This window comes from Equus caballus, chromosome 20 (assembly GCF_041296265.1).
Source record: "Equus caballus isolate H_3958 breed thoroughbred chromosome 20, TB-T2T, whole genome shotgun sequence".
NCBI classification, from domain to species: domain Eukaryota; kingdom Metazoa; phylum Chordata; class Mammalia; order Perissodactyla; family Equidae; genus Equus; species Equus caballus.
Genome location: NC_091703.1, coordinates 2,511,203 through 2,537,631, shown reverse-complemented (window position 1 = coordinate 2,537,631; position 26,429 = coordinate 2,511,203). Strand labels below are relative to the sequence as shown.

General features: G+C 41.1%; 1 protein-coding gene across 39 annotated transcripts in view; it reads left to right on the top strand.

Annotated features, from left to right (window-relative positions):
* The window catches only part of EXOC2 (exocyst complex component 2), a 206,597-nt gene that overhangs the window by 113,277 nt on the left and 66,891 nt on the right, over positions 1–26,429 (top strand). For 23 of the 39 annotated variants that reach the window (XM_070244020.1, XM_070244032.1, XM_070244036.1 and 20 more), the window contains 8 exons: positions 3,516–3,641; positions 7,887–8,011; positions 16,468–16,533; positions 16,707–16,864; positions 17,271–17,392; positions 18,794–18,855; positions 24,917–24,997; positions 25,469–25,528. In XM_070244020.1, the coding sequence (XP_070100121.1) occupies positions 3,516–3,641; positions 7,887–8,011; positions 16,468–16,533; positions 16,707–16,864; positions 17,271–17,392; positions 18,794–18,855; positions 24,917–24,997; positions 25,469–25,528 (800 nt within the window). Of the gene's footprint in view, positions 1–3,515; positions 3,642–7,886; positions 8,012–16,467; positions 16,534–16,706; positions 16,865–17,270; positions 17,393–18,793; positions 18,856–24,895; positions 24,998–25,468; positions 25,529–26,429 lie in introns of all 39 variants that reach the window. The other 16 variants (XM_070244019.1, XM_070244005.1, XM_070244010.1 and 13 more) reach the window with 1 other exon arrangement.

The window sequence follows — 26,429 nt, the reverse complement described above, 5'->3', positions numbered from 1 at the left end:
TAGCAGTGGCACCTATATGAACTTTATCAAAGGAAAATGTTAGTCATTAAAGCTTCCACAAACCACTTCCTCTTTATTATAGAGAAAAGTCAGTTATAAAAAATATTTTCTTCAGTGTTTTCTTACTCAGTATCACATAACTTTTACTTTGTTGTTTTAAAATACTGAATTATACAAGTCTTCTTATCTTAGTTATAATGTTTTCCAAAGTAGAAATGCATGTAAATAATTTAGCACAGTAATTCAAACAAGTAAGTGTTTGAGACATTTCTCTTCCACTAAGAAATCTGTTCAAATGACTTAATTTCTATATCTACCTACCTGGTAGAGTTTGTGAGGAGGCAGGAGATGGTGCATAGTGTATCATGAGGAGGCAGGAGATCGCTCATAGTGTATCATGAGGAGGCAGGAGATCGTGCATAGTGTATCATGAGGATGCAGGAGATGGTGCATAGTGTATCATGAGGATGCAGGAGATCGCTCATAGTGTATCATGAGGAGGCAGGAGATCGTGCATAGTGTATCATGAGGAGGCAGGAGATCGCTCATAGTGTATCATGAGGAGGCAGGAGATCGTGCATAGTGTATCATGAGGAGGCAGGAGATCGTGCATAGTGTATCATGAGGATGCAGGAGATCGCTCATAGTGTATCATGAGGAGGCAGGAGATCGTGCATAGTGTATCATGAGGATGCAGGAGATGGTGCATAGTGTATCATGAGGAGGCAGGAGATGGTGCATAGTGTATCATGTTAAGTGGCTCCTGACAGGAGGAGCCTAGAAAGGTAGGCTCTCCCTAGCACTTTTTGCTGGATTCATTGCTTTATTTTCTGCCTTCTCCGCCAGAGTGTGAACCCCCTGAGAGCAGGGCGTTGTCTGTTCGTCGCTGCATCCGTAGGGCCTGTGGTTCCTGGTGCATGGGAGATGCTCCATAATACTTGTTCAGCGTTATTGAATGCCTAACATTATCAGTGGCATACAATTATTATTTTATAAATGTGTTGTATCTTTTGTACCTGAAAACAAATCTATAAGCTTTGAATATTCTACTAAGATGTAAAGGAAGGAGTAAAGTTCTTATTGAATAATTTAGTATCAGTCACTCAGTATATTGAGGGAGTTCTTTGCGGAAGGTGCAGTGACTGTGGATGGAGATTTAATACTTAATCCTTAACCCTGAGAAGATAATATTCTGATTTGGAGATAGGCGATACTTAGCTGTTAACAATAGAAGGTAGATTGTGAAGTCAACTAAACTATGTACATTTTAACTGCTGTCAGAGGGTGAAGAGAGATAACACTTTGAGCTGGAATAGTAAGAGGTGACTTCATGGAGTAACTGTAATTCAAGTTGCATTTTTAAGGATGAGCATTTAAGTGGATGAAGGATGTGTAAGGCCTTTCAGGTAGAAAGGATAGGAAGTAAGGCAGGAAAAGGTAAGATGCATTTTCTTTTTTTTTTTTTTTTCAAAGATTTTATTTTTTCCTTTTTCTCCCCAAAGCCCCCTGGTACATAGTTGTGTATTCTTCGTTGTGGGTTCTTCTAGTTGTGGCATGTGGGACGCTGCCTCAGCGTGGTCTGATGAGCAGTGCCATGTCCGCGCCCAGGATTCGAACCAACGAAACACTGGGCCGCCTGCAGCGGAGCGCGCGAACTTAACCACTCGGCCACGGGGCCAGCCCCAAGATGCATTTTCATAGGGAGAATATTTGTGTCCTATGATGGTAAATACTCCTAAAATATTTATTGAATTCACTTTGTTTTGAGGGTCTTTGAATGCTCAGCTAAAGAGCTCAGAGTAGTGGTTACAGGTACCTGTGTAGACTGACAAGGCAAATTTTACCACTTAAAGCCAACATGTAATTAAGTCTTTTGGCAACATAGGATTCCATTCCTAATAGCTCTGGAGATCCATTTTAGAGAAAATGTTTTCTGGTTCTTAGGATAATTAGATTGGAATTCTGAGGGTTTTCTGGAAGGCTTCTGAGAAAACAGTCAAGAAAGCAGTATTTCAATGATACTAACCGAAGACAATAAAGAGAATTTCTTGACAGTGCTCGAATGTTAGGCTTCTGAAATGTTAGTGTGAGGTGAAAAGGATCCAAACTAGGTGCTGGCATCCGGAATAGAAATAGGGAATCAAATCCCACGTCCCAAAGAAAGACATCATGGCATTTGGGGATTTAAATTTTAAGGGAGAAGTCAAAGATTTATGCTACAGGTCTGTGTCATTAAAGGAGAGTCAGAACTCCATGACTTTGTTTCCAAGTGCAAAGTTGTTTTTTAAAAAATGATTTCTCCTCCTGATTTTTATGTTTATAGAAACACCTCCGCCCACTCCCATTTTGCATAACGTTGTTCTAAAATGATACATACGTTTCCCTCGATGGTTTGTCATATCTGGATGTTAAGCCAGAGCGATGGGTTGAATCCTCTGAATCGGTCATTTGTCGTGGTGGGAACAGCTGAGCTTTCTTTCTGTTTTTTTGTTTTGTTTTGGTTTGGTTTTCCTGACGGGCTGAGTTTCCTTTTATTTTTTTTTTTTTAATTTTTAAAAATTTATCTTATTGAGGTCACATTGGTTTAGAACGTTATATTAATTTCAAGTGTACATCATTATATTTCGACTTTTGTATAGGCTGCCTTGTGTTGTTCACCAGCAAGTCTAGCTTCTGTCTGTCACCATAAATAGGTCCCCCTTTACCTATTTTGCCCACCCCCACTGCCTTCCCCTCTGATAACCTTGGCAGCATTATTCACAATAGGCAAGACTCAGAAGACACTTAAGTGCCCATCAATGGATGAATGGATAAAGAAGATGTGGGGATGACTTTTAAAAGCTATTTGGAGAAAATATTTATTTATTTGTTTGTTTGTGGGAGATTAGCCCTGAGGTAACAGCTGCTGTCAGTCCTCCTCTTTTTGCTGAGGAATACTGGCCCTGAGCTAACATCCGTGCCCATCTTCCTCTACTTTATATGTGGGACGCCTGCCACAGCACGGCTTGCCAAGCGGTACGTAGGCTGGCACCCAGGATCTGAACGGGCGAACCCCAGGCCGCTGAAGGGGAGCATGCAAACTCAACCACTACACCACTGGGCCAGCCCCTAGAGAAATTACTTTTTATTTTGCTTAGTAAATGTTTTATTTAAAAGAATGGAGGGGCCAGTCGGGTGGCATAGCAGTTGAGTTCACATGCTCCACTTCGGTGGCCCAGGGTTCACCAGTTTGGATCCTGGGCGTGACCTAGGCACCGCTTGTCAAGCCGTGCTGTGGCAGGCATCCCACATATAAACTAGAGGAAGATGGGCATGGATGTTGGCTCAGGGCTACTCTTCGTCAGCAAAAAGAGGAGGATGGGTGGCAGATGTTAGCTCAGGGCTAATCTTCCTCGAATAAATAAATAAATAAAAGAATGGAACAATTGAGCAAGAAATAACTCAGCAAAGTAGTCCATTAAATCAGCTAAATAAGGATAGATGTAATATATGGAGGTGTCGCCTCTGTCCTCCAGGTACTCCAGGCCTTCACAGTCCCATGATCGACCTGGATAACGATGTGCGGCCCTCGGTGTTGGGTCACCTTAGTCAGACGGCGTCACTGACGAGGGGCAGCAGCTTCCAGTCCAGCCGGGATGATAGTAAGTATCTCTAGCCCCACTTTGTTTTTTAAATTTGTGCTTGTGTAATTTCAAACATTTTCTCTTGGAAAATTCCATAATTAGTTGTGTAACTGCCGTTAAGTATTACCAATCATCATCTCTTCTACTTATTAAGCAGCTACCCAGTAATTAAATTTAAATAATTAAAATGAATTTTTCCCTGTACATTAAAGAAATGCTATGTGATTTTTTAATAAGTTATAGGGCACAGGTCAGTGTTTAGTTTCCTCTTCCCTTTGCCTCTGTTGTCTAGAAATTGTCTGCAGGCCATAAGCCAGGGCGACGGTGGGCTCAACATGTGTGTCTCTTCCCTTAGGGGTCACAGTCCTGTGCTGCCTATTGTCAATGTTTGAAAACAGTTGTTTTTTTTTTTTTTTTTTTAAAGATTTTATTTTTCCTTTTTCTCCCCAAAGCCCCCCGGTACATAGTTGTATATTCTCCGTTGTGGGTCCTTCTAATTGTGGCATGTGGGATGCTGCCTCAGCTTGGTTTGACGAGCAGTGCCATGTCCGCGCCCAGGATTTGAACCAACGAAACACTGGGCTGCCTGCAGCGGAGCGCGCAAACTCAACCACTCGGCCACGGGGCCAGCCCCGAAAACAGTTGTTTTTATATGTATTTTTTCTCCTAATTTTCTGGTTATTTATTACTGGAGGTCAAATCCAATCCTTATTACTTCAGTATGGATAGAAGTGGAAGGAAAATAATTCACGTTTAATTTCCCTAAAATTTTTACTTGAAATTAGAACATTAGGAAGGATTGCTTACTGGAAACAATAGGTGTGAATAAAGTTGTGGAAGCTCATTCTTGACTTTGTGATCAAAGCAAAATTTATGAGACTATGTACTTTGTGATTTTCATTGAAAAAAATTGGACATTCCTGCCATATCCCCTTAGTTCTTTTCATCAGTCTTAGGAAATAACTCTTGAAGTTTTTCTGTCGGTGATACAGCATGTGGGAATTTAACCAGGACATGGTGGATTCAGTAAAAAAGGAAATCCAAAATAATTTTTCAGTTATAATAATCAGAATTTGAATGAGTTAGACAAGGAATGAGGGAGAAGGTCTCTCCTTACTCACACACACACATAGGCATAAAGAGTCTGCTGGTAGTAGAGAGACTAAATGAACCACGGACTGAGGACTGCTCTCTCATTGGGCAGGAGGCTGCAGGAACCTGTCCACTTTTGAAGAACCCTGATGAGTGCCAGCACGTTTAAGTAACTGCAAGACTTCCAGCTCAGTGTGGTTGTCTGGCGATACTGTTGAGCAGCTGTATTAACACTCCATACTGTGGTGAACTCAGACAAAATAATTTTACCAATTAATCTGCCATAAAAAGATTCAGCTGAAGGAATCTTTTAGGAAGCCTTTTGGAATTGGTTTATGTTTTTATTTATATTTGTCCAGGTGCTTTTCCTATTTTAAAATTGTTTCAGTTAGAATACTTATTAATTAATGGTTTTAATGAGAGAGAAGCTGAGTTTCCTTTGTTTATTTTGTGGTTTTTAGAGAATTTTTCTGGTAAATTTGTGAAAAGGCAGTGTCCACTATTTTTCTTTGGGATGGAGGCATTCTCCATGACAGACTGATCTTTGAGGCTGAGTGGATACGTAGAAAATCTCTGTGTATGTGGAAAACAAGGATGGGTGGTAAGCCAGCCCAGACCACACAAAGAGCTTGTCCGACTTCAGAGCCAGTGGGGACCTGGGTTTCGCTTATGTTGCTTTTACTTTGATTTCCTAGCAAACAAGCCCTGCAAGGAATCTGTGACAAAGGATGCCAGATGTGTTTCTCACAATATGGATGTGCAAAATAATGGTCAATATAGCTGCAAAGTGGAGGTCAGATCTCTTGCAACATTAATTTGGGGGAAGGTACCATGTACGAGTCTGCTTCCTACCATATGAGGCAGGTCTTCCAATACTTCAGATTTTAGGTTTTCTTGTCCTATTTCTTACCTTGTCATTGGCCCATAACATACCGGCCTGGGGCTTACGCTGTGTAGCGTGCTGCCTGCCATTTGGAAAGCAGTTAGTGTTTATCTATACTTAGTGTGTCTGTTTCAGCTCTGTCTCCAGATGAAATATACCTCTTATCTCATTAGACTCATATCACATACGATTAGGGCTCCTTTCGTTGGCTGTCCATTCAGTTGTAGGCTCTGTGAGGTGGAGACCTGCCCTGTTCAGCGTGAGTGGTGAGGAGCATCGACCTTGGGGTGCAGCCGCAGGATCAGCGCACTGTGAACAGTCAGTAGATAGTGGCTGAAGGAACAAGTACACATTTACGGTGTGCCCCAAATAAAGAACCATGCTGTTCACATAGGTCACAACTGAATTTAAAGCTTTTCCCACAGCTCATAACATAGACAAAGGGCTAATATGCCTAATAAATAAAGAGGCTCTACAGGCCGCAAAGAGGAAGTCTGAATGGTTCTTAAGCGTATGAATAGGTACTAGCTATGCAACCTTGTTCATGATAAAAATTAAAAGGCAATGTAATACTATAGTGACATATCCGTTTGGCAAAAACCCCAGGTGTTTGTTGTTTTGGGTTTTGTGTATTTGATTTGTTCATTGGCGAGGTTGTAAGGAAGCTGCCACTTCCATTGTTGCTAGCGGGTATGTAAATAATCCCTGTAGAGGTCGATTTAATGATACCTGTCAGAACTACAGCTCCGTGCACTCTGGGACCCAGCACTCCCTGTTCTGAGAAAGTGTTCTACACTCTTACTTGTACATGTGCTCAAAGATGTAGGTAACAAAGTTGTTGGTTGAAGCATTATTTTTAACTGCAAAAGGTGGAAACAGTCTTGTCCGTTACAAGGGGACTTGTTAAATTATGATGCATCCAGAACATGAACTGCTATGTAACTGTGGGTAGAAAGGGAGGAAGCGTCTGATGTATGAATACGGAAGAACTCCAGGATCCATTGTTAAATGAAAAAAAGCCAAGTGTCAAAAGAGTGTGTTTAGTTTGCTTTCATTTGTGTAAGAGAGCTTCTGGGTGGTGAGTGGAGGATACGTGTTTATTTTTAATTGTGTATATAAAAGGCATTTCAGAAAGAATCACAAGAAACTGATAACAGTGGTTTCTTGGGGCCGAAGTTGGGAACTGGGCACGTGGGCAATGAGGGTGGGCTCATGTGCCCCCTCATAGACTTTTCACTGTACACTTTTTAAGTTTTCTTTTCTAACCATATATTGTCTCTTTAGAAAATTACTAAACATTTTAGAATAAATAAAATCCACCTTCCCCCCACTAGAATAACAACAATAATAGCAGCAACAGAACTTTCTGCCTAGGAGTGTTCTGAAGGGAAGCTGGCAGTTGGTGAAGGAGTTAATGAAAGCCCCTTCTCTGACTTGCCTTTGGAGTTGTTGAATAGAAGTCAGACGTGGGCCCCGAAGCGTCCTGATCATTACTGTGAAACTGGGCAGTTGGGGTGCCTGTGCCCTGCTCCTGCTGGAGGCTCTGAGGCAGCCCAGCAGGGCCAGGCAGCAGGGCTCGGAAGGACGCGGACACAGGAAAGAGTGCGGTGAAGATGGAAGAGACTGGAAAATGACTAATGCTCACTGAATTACTACGTTTGGTTTTGTTCCTGTGAACCTATTCATCCGATAAGAAACCTCTAAGAACTCATTTCTCGCTTACTACAATAACTGCATTAAATGATATGTAGCCAAAGAGGCTTCAATATTTTTGTTTTTTCTTAATTTTCTTTGTTATGGGAAGACTTATTCATTACATGATTGTGCTTGAGTATGTTCCTTTCTGATGGCTTGATTCCTCACTGAGTATTTGCCACGTAGGGTGCATGGTTGCGTCTCTAACAGGTTGACAGTAACTCTCATTTAATTGTTGGCATGGGGCAGCCCTGCCCTTGCCTGACTTTTTGAAGAGAAGTATAGCATCCTGAAGACAAGGCTGAAAAGCCAAAGCACCCTCATCTTTGAGGCTCCCACTTCTGCTGCTGTGCCCTCCTGCTCTGTCTGCCCTGCCGAGCAGGGCAAGGACCTCTGCTTGACATGTGCTCTGTGCCCGCGGGCCTGGGAGTGTAATGTGAGAAAAGGAGTATTGGTCAGTCAGCAAGTTAAAGCTCTGCAGCCAGAGTGGGAGGAGTGGGGCCCACTTGTTGGGGGGCAGCACTGTGCTCAAGCAGATTTCTATTCCTGATTCAAAACCCTATTGAGAGTATTTTATTCTTTCTTCTCCTTAGCATGGAGGTACAAAACTCCCCACCGGGTGGCATTTGTTGAAAAATTGACCAAGCTTGTTTTAAGTCAGCTGCCTAACTTCTGGAAACTCTGGATTTCATATGTTAATGGAAGCCTTTTCAGTGAGGTATGTATACAAATTTGACTATAGATGTAGCAAACTCGTTGTGAATTTCTAGTCTTAAAGATACTACATTTTGAATTGACTGTTTGAAAACCTTGGAGGCCCAAAGCTATGACTATTGTCAGATATTTTACGATTAGTTAAAAGTGCCATAAAGCCCTATCACTTAATAGCTGTATGACCATGAACAAGTTACTTAAGTGTCTGGACTCAGTATCCTCAACTGTGTGAAGAGAATATAAGTGTCTCTATCTCAAAAGGTGGTTGTGAGGATTAAATGAGAGTCAATTAAAGGAAAAAAGGAACAAAATATTTTCAAGGATTCTGAATTGAGTATAATGCCAGTCAGGCCAAATTATGGATGAAATTATTCTGTGTTTGGCTATGAACAAGTGGTGAAACAAGGATAAAATGTTTGTAGCTTGCACACAGGTCAGAAATAATCCATATAGTTATAAAATTTCTTAGTTGGAGAGAATTTAAAGATGCCGTTTTCTGTCCCCCATAGGATCAGCCTATCGAAGTTGTCATAAGCCTTCACATTTTCATAGGTCACGCATTTACTTAGTGCTTAAGCATAATATAATTGGTAGCACAGAAATTAGGAACATTAAGTAATGACTGACTTCTGTGTATAGCACAGGGAGCTCAGACTCATCACTTTGCAGGCTCACTTTAGTGCCCTGTGAAAGGCCCCCGGGTCCTGGAGTAGAGACGTAATGCCCTTGTCCTCAAGCTGCCAAGGAGGCCACCTTGGGAACCTGGGAGGCCAGCTCTGGTTTCGTGTCTACACAGAGAACTCTTCACAGCCCTGAGAGCTGGGAGAGGTAGGGATCTTCCTGAGGGTGAAGGCTATTTCTTGCATTTTTTGCATTTGTCAACACAGAAAGTGAGTGTGGAAAAGGGCTAAACCGTTTTTGCTCTTTTACAGCAAGGCACACTTTGTGGTTCAGGACCTCCCTTCCTTGGTGGGAAGTGGTTGGGAGTCTTGGTGTTCCAGGAGCCCGTCCAGTCTCATTTGACCACGGACATACAGTCACGGGACTGTTAAAGAAATAGAGCTTGTCTCTGGAGTTGTTTTATTTTTCTTTGTATATTTAATTCTTATTTGCTCACTGTCACTTTTCTTTTAAACCTAATAGATCCTTAGATCCTTGTTTATATGAATGGTTAGTTATCTAAAGCATAAAATTTACTTAGTGCATGAAAAACAGAAAAAGAATAGTGTGAGAAAAAACAAACTCTTTAGTGCAGAACACCAATCTCTTAGGTGTGGGTTATCACTATTTTTCTTCCTTTAACTTCAGCAGCGTACCACTTACCATACAGTCATGTGTTGCTTAATGACAGGGATGCGTTCTGAGAAACGCGTCTTTAGGCGATTTCGTCATTGTGCAAATATCACAGAGTATACTTACACAAACCTAGATGGTACGGTCTACTGCACACCCAGGCTGTGTGTACTCATCTTATGGGACCACTGTTGTTTATGCGGTCTGTCCTTGACTGAAACATCCTTAGGTGGTGTGTGACCGTACTTTATAAGTGAACATTCAGATACTCTAGCAATAAATAATGTGTGTCACAACTTCCTTATGTCCCTGCTATATTGCTTGGTTATGCAAAGGTCGATTGAAAAGTTAACTCTACAGAGAAGGTCCGTCTTCCATAGGATAAATGAGGAGTTTGGCTTGCCTTCATAAATGCCGAGCGGCTTATTAAGCTGGCTGAGGAAGAGAGTACTTTAATTTCAGTTTTTCTGGTCTTCTGAAAAAAGTTTTCTCAATGTTCTGCTTTTGAACATGTCCCCATTGACTCGCATTTTTATTCATCTCAGCTGAATGAGAGTTGTGTGGCTCGTGGTGCGAAGACAGGTTTGGGTTTCTCGCCCTCTGCCACAGTGGGGACAGCCGCACCACTCATATTCATATCAGGTCATAACTTCCTCCTCTTACCTGCTCCTTCTCTCACCAGATCCCTCATGAGGCCTGGAAAGGTCAGACGCGTCTATGCCGGTGCCTTGGACAGATAGTGTTCACAGCTTTTCTTACAGAACACTAACTAGTATTATAGTAGGAATGTCCAGTATATATCACTTATTGGCTGTGACCTTATGCCTAGCTTGACTTCTCTGGGCCTCCTTCCGTAGGGGTGGTTTGAGAATTAAATGAGTTAACATAAGTGAAGTGCTTATAACAGAGTCTGGCAGAGAAATAAGAATTTTCTCATATTATTTGGAATAAATATTTATTCCATTATTTGAAATCTTACTGGCCTGGCACACAGCAGGTGTCAGTGAGCACAGTGTAGTAGAAATGAGGAGATCCCGGGCCGGCGAGCTGCTGGAGTGGTGCTGAGTCCCTTCAAGGTGGACTGCCTCGTCTAAAGATCAGTCCCTTAGGAGGTGCGTTTTAACTTAATTATTTGTTTCCAGCCACGTGTTTCATTTCAGTAGGATCGGGTCCTACAGGTGGCCCGCCACATGTGGACAGTAGTTGCCTTATCGAGTCTTTTTAGAATTCAGAAAATTCCTAAGAGTTTTTGGGCTAGGATGTTTTAGTGAAAAGGGAATATATTTTCCTTCCTTATAGGTTATCCTAGTTGTGGTAAAAATGTAAATGAAATATTTGGTTGAGGATGAAAAGTAACTGAGCTACTTCAGAACTTAGGAACAACGTTAGCGCTGAATAATAATGTTAATTAGTTGTACTGAGTTGGATATGACTGTGATATTTCTACCTATTCATATTTATAAACTTTCCTTAAAAGTTTATAGTAATAATTATTAAGTAAGTATAATTTGCTCTACAGGTTTGGGCATGTTTTTCTAACTATTTAGCTTCTGTTGAAAAGCTAGAGAGACAGGCAAGAGCAGTAGAAAGGAATGGAGCAGTTAGGAAAGTGCACCTGCTCGTCTCAGCCTGGGAGTGAGATCCAGAAAACTGATGAAATGGATGCTGGGAGAGCTCGGGGCTTTTTATGGTGGGCTCTTCATCTCATATAAGAAAGCTTTGTAATATTTAAACACAATATGCTTGAAATTTCTTATTTTTCTTGTTATAGAACTATTTTGTTTTATTAAGAGCCCATCCGTTACAGATTCAGATGGAGTTTCCAACAGTTTAAAAAATAGTCACTTTTTCAAACCAGTCTCGCCCGTGTGAAGTAACACATGTGAATCAAAGCAGTGAAATGCAGCCGTTGGCCTCACCACAAAGGAGTTTTGGTCTGTGTGTGCAGGAAGGAGTTAAGGTTTGTAGTTAACGATATGGCTAATAGTAGGTTAAGATCTCACCTTTAGATATATTTTAAATATGATGTATTTTGAGGTGAAAATTTTTAAAGCATTCAAGTAATTTTTAAACATTAGGAATCAGCATTTTAAAAAGTTGTGTAACTCACAGTATGTAAGTTAAAATGCACTTTATGTTCCAAAATTAGATTTGCTTTTAAAGATAGGGCAAACCTTGCATAATTCAGTGTGTTGGAGATGTTCAACTCATCATCAAATTAAAACAATAAGTGACTATTTTTTGGTTAGCAATTGCAAGAGATATGCCTTACAACTAATTCCCCCACCCCTCCACTTTTCATGAGTTTGGAGACAGGTCCTTGAAGTTTACAAAATTATTCTGTCCAGTAGATGTCATCATGCATTCATTAGCACCTGTTTGGTGGGCAAAATTGTTTGGGCAAAATTTAGCTTTAATTTTGATAAGATTTTTTTTTAAACAATTGATTTTCACCTTTGATTTAAAAATATTTCACAGAACAAGGGATTATGAAATAATCTTCCTCTTGAACAAGCCCACTGTCCAAAAAGTTCAGTGCTAGGTACTGTGGTGGATACTGCTAGAAAGACACTACCTGAAAGTCAGGACACTGAGTTCACACTGGCATGACCCTTCCCTGAGACAAGCATGCCTTCTGTCAGAGTCTCGTCCCTCCCTTCACGTTGTACTGAACCGGATCTGTGTTAGGCTGGTGGTTCTGTTTCCAGCTATACTTGTAAAGAGACGGAGATGTGCTGCAGGGAATTGGCTCGCGTGATTATGGAGGTTAGCAGGTCCCCAGATCTGCAGGGAACAGACTCAAGACCCAGGAAGCACCGATGTTTCTGTCTAAAGGCTGGAAAAGCGGCCAGTTTCCCAGCTGGAGGCAGTCAAGCAGGGGTTCTCCCTTACTCAGAAGAGGGTCAGCCTTTTCCCTTTTGTTCTATTCAGGCCTTCTGCTGCTGGGATGGGCCCACCCACACTAGGGAGGGCAGCCTGCCTTCCTCAGCCTACTGATCCCAATGTGAATCTCATGCAGAAACCCCTCACAGACACCCCTAGAATAGCGTTAGCCAGTTATCTCGCCACCCTGTGGCCCAGTCAGGTTGAAACGCAGAATGAACCATCACAAGATCTTCAACACAGATTCCACCTACAGGATTCCAGTCTTCTGTGCCTCTGACATCGCAGTAGGTGCTGGGTTCCTCACAGCGTCTGAATTCCACACCTACAACAATCCTCCCAACCTCCAACATTTATGCAAAATTCTTAAACCTCTGCTCGTCCCTTTTGTTGACATCTGAAATCTCAAGGAGAAGCACTGAGTCTGTTGGCCTTTTCAGGAGCATGTCACAGGGTTGTGCCTGGCAGATGCCCTTCAAAGGGCCAATCTCCATGTGGAGACCCAGGACTTCAGGTTTTTTAAAGAAGGCTTTCAGATAAACCTAGTAGTCTTCAGGGCCCTCATGCTTTCTGAAATATATTCCAGGAGGTCCCGAGGAGCCCAAACCCTAGGTGATCCTTCATTCACCAGATGTTTATTGAATACCCTCAGTAGCCTCTATGTGCCAGGTACTGTTACGCACTCGTGCACACACATAGATTTTACAATGCATGTGTACAATATAAGCAAAGTAGTGACCAAGATAAACATGACCTCTCTCCTCCTGGGGAGATGAATCAAAATAAAGTTTTAAGAAATCATCCTAAATTTTGGTAAAGGCTATAAAAAGAAACAAATAAGGTCCTCAGATAGATTCTCAGTAGGGGGATGGAGGTGAGGGAAAGTCTCTCTGTGGAGGTGATGTTGAAGCATGAGAAGGAAACTGCCCCACAGAGGACCCGAGGGGAAAAGGCACTGGGCAGAGAGGATGCACTCGCAAAGCTGAGGAGAGGAGCTTGGCATGTTTGAAAACAGAAAGTCACAACATCCGAGTGTACTAAGCAGGGGATGAGGGCGTCAGGAGAAGCAAGAGTTGAGGCTGGAGGAGCAGGCAGGGCCAGCAGACAGGCCTCCTTATAGACCACGGTGAGGAATTTGTGCTCCAAGTGGGTGGGAAACCACGGAAGGACTCCAAGTGGTGGTGTAATCTGACTGCAAAAAGACCACTCTGGTTGCCTTTTCAAGAGTGAATTGTCACGGAACAAAAGTCAAAGCCGGAAAACTATTGAGGCTGTCCAGGCAGGAAACGGTGGTGGGTGGATTAAGGTTTTGCCAGAGGAGTTGGAGAGAGAATGAAATAGGTTTCATTTGTAGTTTGGAAATAGTATTGACCTGACTTACTGATAGATCAGAGGAGGGAGCTGAGGACAAGGATTCAGATGTAGCTCCCATTTGGGCTCCCAAGTGAGTAGATATGCCATTTACAAAGTCAGAAAGACTTGAGGAAGAACACATTTGGAGGAAAATATCAGTTTTCCATTTTTAGTGTGTTGGATTTGAGAGATTCCCGTGAGTTATTCAAGAAGACACGTTAAGTAGGCGATCAGAAATTCAAATCTGGGTCTCAGAGGAAAGATTTGGGCTGGAGATATAAGTCTAGAAGTGTGATATTGTGATTTCTGAGAAGAAATATATATTTGGTCTTCATCCCAGTTTCTGGCACAGAGCTCCTAAAACCCTTGGAATTTCCTGAGGAGTGGTAAAAGGTATCTTTCGCTATGTTAATGGCTTTTCAGCCACCTAAGGATGGGACTCGTTGCCCAGAGAACCAGGGTTGGGTTAGAGGGTTGGAGCTGTCAGTCCCCCGGCTGGAGGTCGAACAGTCACCAGTGGCCAATCCTTTGATCAGTCATGCCTATGTAATGAAGCCTCCAGACAAACCCAGAAGGATGGAGTTCAGAGAGCTGGGCTGGTGAACACGTGGGCGTGGAAGCTCCACGCCCTGCCCTAGACCCTGCCTATGTATCTTTTCTGTCTGGCTATTCCTGAGTTGTGCCCTTTTATAATAAACTGTTAATCTAGGGTGCGAATGGGTTTCCTGAGTTCTGTGAGCCACTCTAGCAAATTAATCGGACGCGAGGAGGGGGTGGTGGGAACCTCCAATCTCTAGCCAATCATGTTGTGACAGTCAGACACGTGACTGACAGATGACAACCTGGGCTTGCGATTGGCATCTGAAATGTGTGTGGGGAGGGGCAGGGGGTTGGTCGCCATAGGACTGAGCCCTTAACCGGTGGATCTGATGCTCTCTCCAGGTGGATAGTATCAGAACTGAGTTGAATTGGAGGACACCCAGCCGGTATCTGGAGAATTGTTAGAGGTGGGGGTAAGCCCCCACAACACGCCTGTTGGAATTGGAGGCAGAACCCAAAATAGGAAGGCCTTAGATAGAAATGGTGTTTGAAGCCGTGAGAATAAATTAGTGAGAAGGTATAGAGAGAACCGAGAAGGCAGTGCCTGGGGCTAAGACCTGTTCAACTGCAGCACTTAGAGGACAGATTTGTGGCCTCGGCAAGCAGGGCCATCATTAGCTTTTCTACACCTCAGCCACGCTGTCACCAGAATGGTTATTTTGAATCAGAGCAGCACACGTCACAGAAACGGGAAGTAGGCTAACAGACAGTCAGGGCCATTTGGACTTACCTGAGTGACTGTGACTTGGATGGGAGTCACTTTTGATGTGTCCTCTTTTGCGCTAAACACACAGTGCAGTCGCCAGGCTCAGTCTGTGCTGCCTCGGACGCCTGTGTCCAAGCCGTCCTCCTGGGCTGTCTGTCCCCCTCCTCCAGTCTGAGCCGCTGCCAGTGCTCTCTGGGCCAGGGCAGCCTCCTCCTGCTGGTCATGCTCCTGACGCTAGACCTCTGGTCACTTCTCGCTGCAGCCAGAAAACACTTCAGTCACTTCTCATTGTCTTAAAAATAAAGGGACAAAATCATGCATTTCTGAGTTAAATCCTGGTATACAAAGAATTTTGAGTGTTGTTGGTCAGTGAACTTAGGAATTTGCTTATGGTGAAGTTTGGGTTTAGTTTTTCAAAAACTAAACTTTAGTTCTTTCAAAGCAAAAGTGGATTTCTACAAAGAAAAAATGATAAGAAAAAAAGAAAAGCTGCACAGTCTAATATGAAATTTTAAAATGAGTATAAACTATAGCCTGAAGGGGTGTGTGTGTCTGTGTATGTTGACCGCTGTTTATCAGGTAGGTCTGATAATTTGCTGAGAACATTCGGCATTCCTTACCCTTCTTTTGCTCAGTCGTGTCAATAATGTTCATCATATAAACCAATTCTATACGCTGTTTCTCTAGCTTATATATAAAATATATATAACATCACCTGTGTTTTAAAATTAACTTAAAGTCAGTATCATCATTTATAATGCAATTGTTCTTAGCTTGAAAGTTCTCTTGACATGTCTCTAACCAGTAATGCCTAAGTATATTTAACTTGAAAGGATAACTTTTGCATTATGTTAATAAAGTATCAGAATTTTCTTTTACATTGTGTCATTTTGTTCCTGCTTTATTTGGAAAGTTTCCTAAGCTTGCCTTTCTAGGGCATTTTGTATGTAATATTTAGTCATTAGAAAATTTGGTAATAAGAAGTTAACTGAAACCAATTGAACAGATTTCTCTCTTAATCAATGTAAGGCAGTCTTCCACACATTACTTTAAGGAGAAAGAAATATCAGAGGAAAGCGTGGCTATCAGACTCTACATGGCTGTAAAATCCCTGAGAGAAGAGCAGTGATTTATAATTTTTTAAAAACAAAATGCCAGATACAATGCTTATGTTCTTACTATTTGTCGGGGAAATGGAATGAATGCTGTCAGGTACTAGACATTAGTCCCAAGTTTACTCTTGCTGTTGTCTCTGTAGTAGCTAATGAGAAGTGATGTTGAGAAGGTACTCTGGGTGTGCTGCTTCTAGGTTTAATCATAGAAAATCGTTGATGAAAATGGCATATGAAATTCACCTACAAAAAAAGATGGTTTCAACTTAATACTTAGGTTTATTTATGGTAATTGTACTTGAAGCTTTTAGGAAGATGAATATCTTCTTCTTGGAATATTAAAAGTTTTCTAATTAGTTATCATTTAGTTAGATTATTTCTTACACATTTCTCTTAATCAGATATTAACCATATTTCATGCTCTCTTTATATACAATGCTAAAGCATTTCACATTTTTATAAATTATTTCTAACGACAACTAATTTTTTTTTTTTTTTTTTTTAATTTTTAAGACTGCTGAGAGGTCTGGCCAGATTGAAAGATCAAAGAATGTAAGGCACAGACAGAATGATTTTAAGGTAGGTTAAGGATAAGTATACAGACTTTTCTATAGGGCAGGATTTTCTCCACCAAAGTTACCAGAAGACTTTATCTATGTTCAAGATCCTCGTCATTGTCCAGGTAGATTCTTTTCATTGATTTAATCAAGCGAGTGGCTTTTAATGCAGTTTGCTTGTTCCTTATTGTCTAGAAAATGATTCAGGAAGTCATGCACTGTCTTGTGAAGCTGGTCCGCGGAGCCCTGCTCCCACTCAGCATCTCGGAGGGCGGAGCCAGGCAGCACGGAGGCTGGGAGGGAAAGTCTGAGCTCTCCGGACAGTGGCTTGCTCATGTCATCCAGACCATGAGGTACATGTGGACACATTCTCCTGAAAAGTGGTAGATACTTTTTTATCTTGTTGAAAAAAAGCGAAAGACCTCAGTATGGGCTATGATTTTTAATACATTCAACAAAGACTTTGACTGTGTCCTTTGCTTCCAGTCTTTTCCACAGATCATCTAGCAGTTAAGCTCTTAGACCTTCCTGGTGCTTATGTTTGATGAGAATGTCATACTGGATGTGCATCTTTTTTATTAATTCAGAATTATTATTGTATTATAATGCCTGTTATGATCTTATGTTCGCCTTGTTTTCAAAATAATGTTGTAGCTTATAAGCTTCATAATGAATCATTATAGGATGGCCAAAATGATGACGGGAATTGCTTCCAGATCCCACTATCCTCACTTTGGTTTTGTTGTGTTTGTTTCACAGGCTTACTTATGAATCATTAACTGCCCTCGAAATTCCTAATGACATGTTGCAGACCATCCAGGATCTCATTTTGGATCTCCGAGTACGTTGTGTGATGGTCACATTGCAACACACAGCAGAAGGTATGCTAAGAAAAATTGATGATGTACTAGACAGCAATTATCTGAATATGCCGTTGCTTTCCAGCTTCCAAACCTTGAAAATGAGGAAATTGCTCTTAGAGAAATACGAATCTTTCTTTTATTTATTTATTTTTTTGTAAGAAGATTGGCCCTGAGCTAACATCTGTTGCCAATCTTCCTCTTTTTGCTTGAGGAAGATTGTTACTGAGCTAACATCTGTGCCAATCTTCTTCCATTCTACATGGGATGCCTCAACAGTGTGGCTGACGAGCAGTGCCAGGTCTACACCCGGGATCCAAACCTGTGAACCCCAGGCCATGAAAGCGGAGGGCACAGACTTAACTACCATGCCACTGGGCCGGCCCCAAAATATGAAAATTTTAGATCATCTATAGCTGCCCAATAGAGCTTTTTTCTTTTTTGGATATCTTTCCAAATCTGTTTACTTGAGATGCCAGACCATGCAGAAGTTAAGATGGATATACTTGAAAAATTTTTAAGGATATAAGAACATCCTTATGGCAAATGTTAAGTAGGATATAAAATGTATATTAAATATCCCAATTGTGAAAATATATATGTGTATTTTTAAATTTTAATTTATAAATATCAATGTAAAATCATAAAGACTGTTAACAGTAATTCTCTGTGTAGTAGAAATTATAGCTGATGCTCATTTTCTTTATACTTCGTAGAATTTTTCAAGATTTTTTACATACAATCATGAAAAACAATAAAGATTATCTTTACAAAGCAGCCCTTTGGGTGTTAAATATATTCAAAAACAATCAAGAACCTTGTTATAAATGATGCATCAGGATTTTAAGTAGGAAGGTCATATCTGTATGGAATTGGGGACACTGTATAATGGAAGGGGAGTGGAATCCAGGTGAGAAACTGAGCCATGTCCTCATAATTTATCACCTCCTCCCCTCAGGGACCGGAGACAGCCTGCAGTGCTAAAGGTTTGGACATGTGGCATTCCTTTACCCTGAGTCATACTGCCGTCGTTTGGAATGTATATGATTAGAACAGAATCATCAGAAATTTTAGGAAAAAATATTGTATAGCTTACTTTGTACATGTTTAATATTATCAAGAGTGCTGAAAAAGTAATCAATCATTGTCTAAAGTTGTCAGTAAACCTAGCCTAGCATTCTCCAAATTGGGCAATGCAGTAAAAAATTTGATTTACATTAATGTTTTACTATAAAAATCTAGTGAATAGTACACATTTAAATCCTTGAGTCTACCAGAATTATATTCTGTCCCTGCTTTCACCAAGTTTTTACAAACCTATATAAAGCAATTAAAAACCATAACCTTTATAGATTTTTATCTCTATAAAGTTTGATGAGATAATAGTAATAAAAAGTACTTGTGTGCTTGTTTTCCCTGTAGAAATAAAGAGATTAGCTGAAAAGGAAGATTGGATTGTTGATAATGAAGGACTGACTTCTCTAGTAAGTTTAAATTCTTTTCAATGATTAATCATTAGTGTATATTATATTCAAAATAAATGATTTGTTATAGTAATAAGGAGCGTATGTTCTTTGTATTGCAACCCTAAATAGTTCCTGGAAATAGAAAAATACACTTCTTAAAGTCTTCCTTCTTGGGCATTTTTGATTAAATCTAACCACAGATATTTAAAAATTAATAAAAACAGTGGGTTTCTTTTAGAGGGATCTTTCTTCATCTTGTATAACTTACTTTTTTTGTTTGCATTACATTTTTTAATAGATTATGCTTAATTCTAAGTTAGCCAGCAACTTGAATTTTTCAGAAAAGCAGAATAGAAAAAATACGATTGCTGGCCCCTAAGCCAAAACAAAACAAACAACAACACACCTCTCCAGACACAGTCACAGGTCAGGCCAGCAATTGTGATCGTGATCTGCTCATGCTGGAATCATCATGTTTCAGAGGGGACGTTTAGGTTCTCAAAATACCTTTGAAAATAGTTTGGATGATCTATTGTGTTTTCATGTCTCTCTCATGTATCCCCACAACAATCCTGTAGGTGGGTGTATCAGTTAAGATTGACAGTCAGCTGTCAATCTAAAACATCAAGTGGCTTACACAAGATGACCGTTTCCTTTTTCTCTCACATTAAAGAAGTCGGGGCTGGTGCATGGCAGCTTAGTCATGCAATCAGTGTACTCAGTGCCCAGGGCTCCTTCTGTCTTTCTTCTTTGTGATCATTAGCATGGCTTCTGTCACAGGATGGCCTCATGATCACAAGATGGCCACTGCAGTTCCAACCATCATGGCCTTGTTCCTGTTGGTAGAAAAGTCCAACAGTTTCCTGGGAGCCACAGTTAATTGGACAGAATTACATCTAATTGGACAGAATTTATTCATGTGCCCACCCCTACCTACAAGAGAGCCTGGAAAAAATTTAGTTTCTCAGCAGAGCACATTGCTGGTCCCAATAATTCCTATCTTACTTTAGTAAGAAAAAAAGAAGAAGAAAATTTCTGGGGAGGCAACTAGCATTTTCTACCTATTTAGTAGATAAAGAAACTAGAAGAAAATGATTTTCATTTGCTCAAATTTACAAAATAGTGGTGAGTCCAGTTGAGAAGTAGTGATCCCATGTAATATTGCTTCATTTCCTCACATTTCTGTACTTCTTATCAACAGTCTTCATTTGAGAGATGGGGAATTTTTGACATGTTGAAATTCTCTCCTTCTATTCCTCCAAAGTTCCAGGTTCTTTCTTAAGTTAGTGTATATATATATAGAAGTGTATCTTACTTTACGTAATGCTGTGGTTTAAAATAGCAGTGCATAATTCCAAATTTTTCTAAATTAAATCATGCTTGAAATTAGTTAGGGAAATGTATTATTATTATTATTTTTTAAAGATTTTATTTTTTCCTTTTTCTCCCCAAAGCCCCCCAGTGCATAGTTGTATATTCTTAGTTGTGGGTCCTTCTAGTTGTGGCATGTGGAACGCTGCCTCAGCGTGGCCTGATGAGCAGTGCTGTGTCCGCGCCCAGGATTCAAACCAACGAAACACTGGGCTGCCTGTAGCGGAGCGCGTGAACTTAACCACTCGGCCATTAGGCCAGCCCCTGGGAAATGTATTATTTTTAACACATCTATTATAATTATATTTTAAAGGATTTACTTATTTTATTTATTTTTTTAATAAAAATTATTTTGTTAATAAAATAGAGGCCATCTGCTTTAACTTATTTGGTTTATTCTATTTTTCACAATTATTTGTATTTAAATACAAACTATCCTATAACTAATTCTGTCACACTAAATATTTAGAGAAAGGAGGTATGGAGCAGACCTGAGATGTGGCTCGTGTAAATACACACCAGACTTCAAGGACTCAGTACAAAAAGAAAGAATGTAAAATATATCAACTTTCTATATTGATTACATATTGAAATAATAATATTTTGATATGTTACATTACATAAATTATATTAAAATTAATTTTTTCCTTTTAGTTTTCTTAATATGATTACTGGAAATTCTAAAATTACATATATGCCTTGTGTTTGTGGCTTGCATTAAACTTCTGTTGGACAGCACTGGTATAGAGGAAAATGTACTGGATTTAGAGTCATACTCAGGTTCAGTCCTTAGTTCTGCCACCTGATGGCCATGCAGTCTTAAAGAAGCCACTCACTTCTCTGCCCCTAGTTAAGGAAGCAGCAGAGTGCTTACTCTCAGTGTCACTGGTTAAGATTAAATGAGACACTGTGGAATAAAACACGAAATGACCCATATACAGGATTTTTATTTATTAAATTAACACTTGTAGCACTGGGGCCACTATAATAATCATCCCTTAGGGTTATGTCACGCCCGACTGTTTTCACAGCTGTTTCTTATAACCCTCTCCTGCTTGATGATTGCAGTAAGCCTGGAAGACGGCCCCCGGCGAGGGTCAGACCCATCAACGCTGGAGAGCTGGCCCCAGGGAAAGCCAGGCTTGATTAGGCAGGAGTTACCTTGACGCTTGGCTTCTGATACCTGCTTCAGATCAATCTTGTGCAAAGGAAAGAATGTATACATTCAATTTGAGAAAACAGAGCTGTTTGTAAGGGTTTATGTTTCATTAAAAAAACAAGGACAGACATTCAACAAAACTCAGCCGTAAAATACATGTTTGCTTTAGATCCTTCTTTAAGTTAATGTTTCCTGTACACAGTCAGTCCAGAATGTGCTTCCGGGATAGCTGCCGCATCTGTGTCCTAGTGTGTGCGCCTGTTTGCTGGCTGCCGCATCTGTGTCCCAGTGTGTGCATGTGTGCTGGCTGCCGCGTCCTTGTCCCAGCGTGTGCGCCTGTGTGCTGGCTGCTGCGTCCGTGTCCCAGCGTGTGTGCCTGTGTGCTGGCTGCCGCGTCCGTGTCCCAGCGTGTGCACCCGTGTGCTGGCTGCTGCATCTGTGTCCCAGTGTGTGCCTGTGTGCTGGCTGCCGCGTCCGTGTCTCAGCGTGTGTGCCTGTGTGCTGGCTGCCATGTCCGTGTCCGAGTGTGTGCCTGTGTGCTGGCTGCCATGTCCGTGTCCCAGCGTGTGTGCCTGTGTGCTGGCTGCCATGTCCGTGTCCCAGTGTGTGCCTGTGTGCTGGCTGCCACGTCTGTGTCCCAGTGTGTGCACCTTTGTGCTAGCTGCCATGTCTGTGTCCCAGTGTATACGCCTTTGTGCTGGCTGCCATGTCTGTGTCCCAGTGTGTGCGCCTGTGTGCTAGCTGCCATGTCTGTGTCCAAGTGTGTGCCTGTGTGCTGGCTGCCATGTCTGTGTCCAAGTGTGTGCCTGTGTGCTGGCTGCCAAGTGTAAGGTTGTTTGTTTGATTATAGTAGATGAGCCCCTTTGAAATGCTCTGAAATGGTTGTTATAGAAAATTCTTTGTAGTCAATTTAAAGTTTGACTACAGACGTTAGAAACTCTAACGCTAGAATAACTAATTTCATGTTTGGTCTCACACACGTGAGGCAGACAACTACACGCACTGCACCTTGTGGATGAGTGACCCACAGGAACTTGCACTCCTGGTGTTAGCCAGGCCCTCGAGTTGGACGCTTTGGAGAATAGACTGGAACTGGACCACATTTTTAGCTGTTCACCATGGGCCTCACTTAAGAGAAAAGGTGAATAAGTGTTAGAGTAGCATCTAGGTTCCAGCTTTTAATATTTTAACCTAAGTAAAATCTGCTAAATTCTTAGATTTTGAACAATTCCTTAAATTGCGTCAAAGATTATTATGTACCTCTGATTTATATTTTCTTGACATTTCCATAGCACCACTCCCATTTGTTTGAAATGAGAATGTGTTTTTCTTTCCATGTTGCTGGGCTGGGAAAGTGTTTCTTATCCAGTTAAAGAAATGAAGGTGCCTGTGCCTCATGACGGTTCTTTCAGCTGGTGCATCACCTCTAATTCAAACCTGACTGCAGTGCTCTGAAGCAGCTTCTTTGAAGCATCCTGTTTTCTTCTCATGCTGAAAATCTGTTCTACCTTTTTTCACTTTGGATCATTCTGAGAATTTTTTTCTTTCAGAAGAACTGGAATGGTTTGCTTTAACTCCTTAGAGTCAGCTAACGTGGATGATTCACTGACGGTGTGCAGAGATAGGACTGTCTTTCTAGAAGAAAGAAATAGTAGATGTTCAGACTGTCATTTACTCCCAGTTTAGCTGAAACCACCCATTTGGCTCTCTAGTGTTCTCTTTCCATTTATTATATTAATATAGATATAAAAAGAAAATAAGGAAATCTAGTCCAAGTTTTAATGCAAGAAATCTAGATGACCAACATGAGCATCAACATTTAACTGCCCACAGTTGAATTTTTTTTTCCCTCTGAGAAAGATTGGCCCTGAGCTAACATCTGTTGCTAGTCTTCCTCTGTTTTGTATATGGGTTGCTGCCACAGCATGGCCGCCAACAAGTAGGGTAGGTCTGTGCCCGAGAACCAGACCTGGGTCACCAAAGCGGAGCATACTGAACTTAACCACTAGGCCACGGGCCCGGCCCCCCACAGTTGAATTTTGGATTTAATTCCTACTCTTATTATCATTTTAACATCTTAGATTTTCATACCTTATGAGGCAGGTGGTTTGGATGGATAAGGTCAGGTGCCTAACAAATGTTTTGACCCTTTAAATACTTTCTGTGCAGTTGATATTTCATCCTATATTCCTTTTTTTTGGGTAATTCTACTTTCAAGTATTCTTTATGGTGCCCTCTGGTGGCTTCAAAGTGCATTATTAAAATGGCATTCAAGTTGAGGCACTGTTTTAGCTTTCCCTAATTGTCTGGGTTCCTTTTTGTAAGAAGATAAACTTGTCTGTTTTTTGTTTGTATACAGGTGTCTCTTTCTTCTGTTCAGTTTTTTTCCAAACTTTTAAAAAAATTGATCTTCAGTAAAAAAAAAACACTGAAGCTTGTATGGAGGAGAGGCTCTGCTGTGGAGTTTTACACAGAGCTGGGCTGGTGAATCTGTGCCGTGCACAGCCCACCACCTGCGTGAGATCCAGCCCCTTAGCTGGTCTCCGGCCCGGGAGCCCCCACTGGCTGTGAGGCACAGCTGGCTCTTCTTGTGGCTCCTGGCGAGGGCTCGGCCCACTGGGGGACTGTGCACAGCAGGCCTCCCTGCTCCCTTTTCTTCCCCGCCAGCCCCTCTTGCCCTTCAGGTCTCAGCTTCCGTCGCCTCCCTGTCTCAGGAGGCCTTTGACTCTCCTGGTCAGAGCAGGCACCCCAGCACCATTTTTGTCTTGAGTTTTCACTTGTTTTTTCATAATGCTTTGTCTGGTTTGCAGTTGCACTTAATTTTATTTCTATAGTTTGTTTTTCTTTTTAGTAAAAAGTCAGGGTTTTGTTGACTGTCTGTTGTGATAGTGTCTCCCGCCCTAGAATATGCGCTTAATGAGAACTCTGTCTGTCTTATTCTGATATCCCCATCACCTAGGGTATGCCTGGCACAAAGTAAAACCTTAAATACAGTCAGGATTCATTTAAACTTACTTTGAATGCCATTTGTTGGACATATTTTCAAGTTTCATTTTCTGACAATGTATATAGAAAATGACTGTAACGACTTTTTTGAATTAAAGACCTTGGACCTCCTCTGGATCATTATTACTAACATTCAATTTTGTTGAACAGTACCAGAGATGTGGAAGATCTTGGAGAGTGAGCTCATCCCAGAACGCACCCTGGAAATAGCGTTTACTATAGAAACTTGTTGTATCTGCTCTTCAGCATGTCATTTGCCTCTTAGAAGACTAGAGTTTTGAAGAAACATTTTAGTTATACCTGACTTCTGTTCTGGTTGAATTAGATGTATTTGAGAGTCTTAAGATTCACCCATTTTCTAAATACCGAGTGCAGAACATGCCAAATGTAAATCTTAGTGCCTAGGAGATTGTCAGATGATTGGCATCTCTGTTCCCTTCCATAAATCTGGAAAATTGAGTCTTGGGCCATACTCGCTTCTGTTAAGTGTCTTAATAATCAATGGTTATTTTCCATTTTAAGATGCCCATGTTTTTCCTTCAGCCGTGTCAGTTTGAGCAGTGCATTGTGCGTTCTCTGCAGTCACTCAAAGGCGTTCTAGAGTGCAAGCCTGGAGAAGCCAGTGTAAGTTTCTCTTATGTTCAAACTCTGTTGTAAACTTTTCCAAGGGAACCCTTGGGAATCACGGTTGTAGATTTTTGAGTCATTCCAGCACAAGAGCTTTTTCCCCTGACTGCTTGCTTGCCCCCTACATGGGCCCTTGATGTGTTAGTTCCGAGATTGGCTGAAGGAAGTTACAATGTGAGCGTTAAGTGTTGTCGGCAGAGAGCTTGCACTGCTAACACTCACAGACAGAGCATGGCAACCTGGGTGTGGTCAGGCAGTGCCGTGCCAGTGTCTTCCCAGGCCAGGACCACTACGGGCAGAAGAAACACCTCCCATAGGCCAGGTCCCACTCCTGTCCCTTTTCATAGAAAGGTTACCCACACTGGAAGCAGTTTGCCATGTGTTAATTTTTTATATCAAACTTTGTAAACAAAAAATTTTGTTTTCTTAGCTAAGTCCCAAAATTTTCATCAAAATTCTTCCTTACAGGTCTTTCAACAACCTAAAACACAGGAGGAGGTTTGCCAACTAAGCATCCATATCATGCAGGTAACACGTAAAAGCACTGATGCCCTGAAGCCTGGAGGGCTGCAAATTATTAGTCAACCCCTCCTACTTATAATATATGGTGCAGCATATGTTAAATATGTGTTCTTTTTCCTTTTTGTCTGAGTACATAATAGTTTGTGGTAAGTAAGATAACAAAATAAATAACGTTCCAGGTAAGGTTAATTCCAACTTGTTTTAGCAATGCTCCAATATTTCATTTATATTATGCTCCCCTTTCTGTGTTCTCTTGATACTTTGTATCTATTTTTGTTAGAGCACAGATTAAGTGACATGATAATTGTTTAAATCATATTTGTAGCATAAAGTTCTGTGATTGGGACCAGTATTTTATGGGGACATAAAGTTGAGCATATGAGTGAGTGAATGAGAGAAAGGATAAGGTCTTTTTCCTAAAATATATTCAAGAACTTAATAATTGAATCAAAACGCAGGTGACTTTAATTTTCTATCACTCATGTGATATACATTGGTGGAGTATATATTCTGTCACTTATGGGAGATATACATGCATGTATACCACTTACAGGATATTTCTTTTTTTTTCCTTTTTCTCCCCAAAGCCCCCCGGTACATAGTTGTATATTCTTCATTGTAGGTCCTTCTAGTTGTGGCATGTGGGACGCTGCCTCAGCGTGGTTTGATGAGCAGTGCCATGTCCATGCCCAGGATTCGAACCAATGAAATACTGGGCCGCCTGCAGCAAACTTAACCACTCGGCCACGGGGCCAGCCCCTGGATATATATTTCTGTTTTTTTATTTATATAAAATTATTATTTTTGTGTGTGTATGAGGAAGATTGGTCCTGAGCTAACATCTCTGCCATTCTTCCTCTATTTTTTGTGGATGCCACCACACTGTGGCTTGATGAGTGGTACTAGG